The sequence below is a fragment of the Microcaecilia unicolor genome, chromosome 2, assembly GCF_901765095.1.
Source record: "Microcaecilia unicolor chromosome 2, aMicUni1.1, whole genome shotgun sequence".
Lineage (NCBI taxonomy): Eukaryota > Metazoa > Chordata > Amphibia > Gymnophiona > Siphonopidae > Microcaecilia > Microcaecilia unicolor.
Genome location: NC_044032.1, coordinates 282,916,481 through 282,922,136, shown reverse-complemented (window position 1 = coordinate 282,922,136; position 5,656 = coordinate 282,916,481). Strand labels below are relative to the sequence as shown.

Here is a 5,656-nt window from a genome sequence, read left to right as displayed (position 1 = left end):
TTCTAGAGCTGCACATTTATCTCTCAGTACTGGGCAATTAACACATGTTAGCTGACCTTGGGTACTGCTCGACTCCCTATCTCCTACAGCAGTCGCCTGAGCCAGTCTGTCTGCCCACGAACGCTGCAATTCAGCCTTTTCTGTGGTCAGAGCAGTCACTGTTTCCTGCGATCGCTGCAGGGCTACCTGTAGCGAGGAACAGTTATTCATAGCATTTTCTTTGATAGCTAGCAGGGTGCAACCTAATTCTGCTAGATCTGTTAGAGTAAGCTTAGCTTTGCCTTGCACAATATTGGTCAAAACTGAGGTATATGCTGCTTGGCTATCACCAGATTCTTTTCTAAATAGGGAGAGCAATGACTCAATGGAGTAGCTCTTCTGTGATTTGCTTTGGGCAGCGTTAATAAGAATCTCAAAAACATTCAACTCTAGTTTAGTGAACGAAGTAGTGTGTGACGTCATCGTGGCTGGCTGAGCTGACTGCAATAATGTCTTGCTGCTATCTCTAAGCCGTAAATCTTAACTAGCAGCTTTACTGTTCAGCTACCAGATCCTCCCTCTTCGTAGTTCTCTAAGAAATACTTTAACAGCACAGTTCAGTGACACAGAAAGCAAGGAATCAGTGAAGCAGTATGAAAAATTACAGAAGGCAAATATCCCCAGCCTGTCAGTTCTCTCTCACTGAAGACACACAAACCGGAATACTTTCTCAACTTTATGAGTTCCCGGACGATGCCCCCATTATCTGTAGGATAAATCACAGATAATAAATTACCTGTGTCCAGGTTCCCCTAAGCAGAACCATCTGCAAGCAAATAATCCTGAATTAGGTCTAGGGGTGGGAACCTTGGAACCTAGCCAAATACTTCCGTTAGAAAGAACTGTAGCTGAGACTGTAGGCTGAGATATATATATTAGATTTATTATAGTATGTCAGGTAAGAAAATAGAGCTAAGGTATACAAAATAGAACTCTGCAAGCTTTGGCTGATTACAAAATTACTGGCTGATAAAAATTACAACTGAAGTCACCCTGATGGTCTAGTGGCTTGCTCAGGAAAGATCCCCTGTCTTTCCTGCCCTCCCGCCGCTGTCTCATATAATATCATATGTATAAGTTGTATATTGCTTTAAAGGACTATACACAAGCACTGATGAATAACAGTTATTGGTAAAGATCAATCGGTATAGCTATGTACATTTTTTCCGAATTTTGATAATTGGTTGATACATGTTAAAGTGAATGAGTGGTAATATGTGAAAGATCGTCATGTGTGAATGATTAACATTTTGTTAATAAAATAAGTTTTTTTCATGTTCTGGAGTCTTTAGTATCTAGATGTTTAAATAGACTCTGGTTTTTGAATGTAATCCCTATGGTTAGATAGTTAGTGATAAAAATTACACTCATACGTCACACTACTAAACACTAATTCTTACTGGTTACCAGATAAAATTACACCACTGATCAGTCACACTATGTTACGAGGTAGTACAGTTATTAGCAGCTTCTCCTAATCACAAGTACGACAGCACCAGCCTTCTGCTCAGGTAAATACCACTAACTAGCCCCGACTAGTAGGAAATGAATCACCGTGTCTCTCACCAGGCTTAGACCTCAGGGTCGTGTCTCTCGGGAGCTGGCACGGGACACCTCACAGACTCAAGCTGGATTCACAGCGAGTCTCAGTCGCAGCTGGAAGGGAACTCTGCAGCAGATAAGGAGGTCACAGGTCACGCAGGGCAAGTACAGCTGAACCACGATACTTTCCTCCAGATACACAGTTCATCAGTTGGTGGACCTTATTAGGTCTCACTGGTCTTCTTTTCACCTCCACCTTCTTCCAAGGCTTCTTCCTAACTCCTCTCTCTTTGTTCCCACTCTCCCCGTACCTCTTGGTCCGGTGGCTGCAGGAACCAAACTGGATCTTCCTCAGCTCACTGCCTGGCAAGAACAGTCCATTGTTCTTGACCTTCAAGTTGTTACATTTTGGTATGCATTTTCTGTTTCTCACCCGCCTTGCTGGAGCCAGCCTCTCAGGGAGATAAGGGGGCCTGCTTTGCCCACAGCATGTCTTTGGTGTTGAGCTTCTGCTGTAATTTTCCACAAGCTGCAAAGCTGTTTCTTGCTGACACAGAGATGTGTGGGTCAGAGTGTACAGCCTCCATTTTGCTGTCATAGGATTATACAGGCCAGGGCCCGCAAGGTGAGACACACAGGGAAATACTCCTACAGCTCTCTATGACAGTGGGTTAAGAGGGGCAAAGCTACATGCCTAAGTTGCTTGATCACATCTATTAGGGCAAGTAGTTCTACCCTCATGCCCTGCATTTGGCTGACCATGAAGGCCAGGGCATACTGCATACCCTTGAAGCCCTGCTGCATCTTTAGGCTTATAGACAGGGGATTCCCAGAATATCAGCAAGACAGCATGCCTTGTGGCTCTCATGATGAGCCAAATATGGAATACTCTCATCATTGCCCTCTGGCTTTGTGGTCTGCTCATAATGGGGTTGTGGTTCTGAGTCCTCCACACCCTCCTCTACCACAAGTTTTTCCATATGCCTTTAATAGAGCGCGCCCTTCTTGAATATAATTTTTAAGCAGTCAGGATGAGGGTCAGGGAGGGAGGTGTGGGGGGCACTAGACACCAGGGACTGATACAGAAAGCTGTCTGGGAAGGGAGAAGATTCCATTAGACAGATACCAACCCTTCTATGTGGCCCTGGACCTAGTGAAAAATGTTCCTCATTGTATGTGCATCGAAATCCACGGTTTCCTTCTGTGCATTGAAGCAGTTAATGGCCTCATTACCATTCATTTTGTTCTCTTTATTTTCTTCTACCAAGGAAGAGTGTTCATAAGGAAGACCCACTAGAGACTGTAGTGTTTGAAACTACTTTATTCTACTATGGCTTGTATATAGTTAATTTTGAGGAGATGTCTCATGTTCTGACTTCATCATCATAGTTTAAATAAACCTTTTGGTTAGAGATGTGAATTTCTGGCCTGGAATGATTTAGCAGATGAAAGGAGAGTGCTGAGTGAGTAGATTACTGTGCTAACTGGTCTCCCAGCTCCTCCTGCTTCCAGTACTGACCTCACAAAACAGTCCTAAAAAAATTATCAAAAGTAACCCAACCCTGATGCTCACTAAGCAAACATATATTACTAACCATTGAACTAAACCTGATATGACTTTTATTATGATAACATGCAATTTCAATAATTTGTAAATCTAAGATACATTTTCTAAAGAAACAATTTTCCACAAAGCAAATATATATAATGATTAACAACACTTCAGCCTAAAAGCAACTTCATAAAGGACTAAAAAGTTTTAAAACTCTACATATCAGATGTTATGATGGACAATACCAATACCCAAGTCAACATTTAAAAATATAAAGGGGATCTTAAATATTTAAGGAGGGAATTATTTTGTAGTGGTTAGATACCTGATTCATGGATTTGGAGATGGAGAATCCTTGCTAAAGATTGTTTGAGCTTAGAATTACTTAGGATCAGGATCACAGAGTGCAGAGATGGGTAGGCTGTTGACCCTAATAAAATAACATATCTCCAGAGGTCCTTGTTGGAGAACAAATATGCTATATCTAAGATTGCAAATGTGAAATAAAACATATAGAACAATAAAAAAGAAGCCATGACTTTAATGGCAATGAAATGAGCCTCTGGGTTGGGGTTCCGGAAGCCCATCATGTTGCCATTCATTTTCCTGGTATGGCTCCAGAGGGATCCGATCAGCAAAACAACTGCCACACAGAATATGAAGAAGGGCAGGGAGTATCCAAGGGACAATATGGGAATCAGATGAACCTTATTGTAGAGCATTCTACCTATTTCTGTGGTGGTTTTGTTCTGGTACTCATCCCTAGCTATTGTGCAATTGATAATACAGTTGGTTAGAGGAATATCAGTGGTGGAGTTGCTGTGATAATATTTGAAAAGTCCCCAGGCTGTGGGAATGCAAGTGACTAAGGATGCTAGGATGGAGCTCAGCAATAACCAGGTTAACATCCCAGGGATCTTTGATTTCATAAAGATGAACAGAGGGTGGCGGAAGTTGGCAATCTTGGCACAATAGAAGACAGAAAGCCAGCAGGCAAACCAGAAACCAGAAAGTTCTAGAAATACCGAAATAGTGGAAAATGTTTCAGATCTTGTTTTTAATGTGAAGTCTGAAGAAAGTTCTGATAATATCTCCTCCAGAAATATTTCCAATTGGAAGCAGAATCTTACTGCACCTAGACTGATCAGAATGATGTCAATAGAATTTAGATTCCTGGTCTTCACCCAGTCAATGCCATTCACAGCCACAATGAATCCATTCACCACAGTCCCTAGCACTGTAAAAGCAGTGAAGATGATCAGCATGACAATATGAACTGGGTCTAACATCGCCCCCTGTTAGAATCACTGCTGAGGCATGCCAAATAGACTTCCAGAAGGGCTCTTACAGTCTTTCTTCCCTGTTCAGTTAATGGGTAGACAGCAGCACTCTTCTGACTTTCTAATGCATTAGAATCTGTGGAGGACAACCACAGAATTAAGACATGCAAAATATTATTGCTCTTCTCATAAAAGGAAGTAGCTGAACAAGGATGCAAATGTCAGACATATTCTGTTACTGGACAGTAAAACAAACTCATCTTGTCATTTTACATTTAAAATACTTTAGACTTTGTGTGTATTTGTAAGGTGAGTACAGGGGCATAGCCAGACACCCAATTTGAAGTGGGAATGAGCCCAAAGTGGGTGGGCACAGGAACCCCACCCAGCCTCTCCCTCTCCCCTCCTTGCAATCCAGCATCTCTTAATTTCATTCCCCCAACCCCCCCTCCCCCCCCCCCGGTATCTTTTAAGTCCTTCAGTGCTAGGCTGGCAGCAAGCAGCAACTCATAACAACTTCTCACGTTGGCTCTGAGTCTGCCCTCTGACACAACATTCTGGTCCCGTGAACAGGGCGTTACAGCCGAGGGAAGGCTCAGGGCTGGTGCGAGCAGCCGGTATTAGATGCTGCTCACTTCCGGCCCAGCACTGAAACATTTTAAAGGTACTGGGGTGGTGTTGGGGGAGGAAGTTAAGAGATTCCAGATTGCCAGGAATCTTTAGTTGGTGGGGCTTGGGGGATCCTTGCCAGCCACAAACTAGCTGTGCTGCTGCTGGGTGGGCCTGAGCTCAAAATGTATGCGCCTGGGCCCACCTATGGCTACACAACTGGGTGAGTGCATGCAAGAAAAATAGATTGCTTTTTTATTTTGAGTAAGATTAAACATATTCAGAGGTATATTTTTGTAGTGTTCCCAACTAAAAATCTACACATACCGATGTACTTTGACGTATACTACATAAGGAATGGCAAGTCAAATGCAAAACGCTGATAATGAAGGCAAAGAGAGACTTTGAAAAGAAGACTGTGTTAGAACCAAAAACTTATAATAAAAACTTTTTTAGGAATATTAGAAACAAGAAGCTGGTAAAAGAATCAGTTGGACCACTAGATGACCAAGGGGTAAAAGGGGCACTCAGAGAAGAAAAGGCTATAGCAGAGATACTAAATGAATTCTTTGCTTCGGTCTTCACCAAGTAAGATGTGGGGGAGATAGTGCCAGAAATGATATTCAGTGCTGAT

At 42.5% G+C, this 5,656-nt stretch overlaps 1 protein-coding gene across 1 annotated transcript; it reads right to left on the bottom strand.

The window, feature by feature from the left end:
• Nucleotides 1–3,450: 3,450 nt before the first annotated feature.
• On the bottom strand, nucleotides 3,451–4,422 carry LOC115462024 (taste receptor type 2 member 40-like). Its single transcript, XM_030192072.1, has one exon. The coding sequence runs from the start codon at nucleotides 4,420–4,422 to the stop codon at nucleotides 3,451–3,453; it is 972 nt and encodes a 323-aa protein (XP_030047932.1).
• Between the last annotated feature and the right edge of the window lie 1,234 nt (nucleotides 4,423–5,656).

Coding starts and splice junctions, on each gene's coding strand:
- LOC115462024 (XM_030192072.1), bottom strand. CDS start 4,422: ATGTTAGACCCAGTTCATATTGTCATGCTGATCATCTTCACTGCTTTT.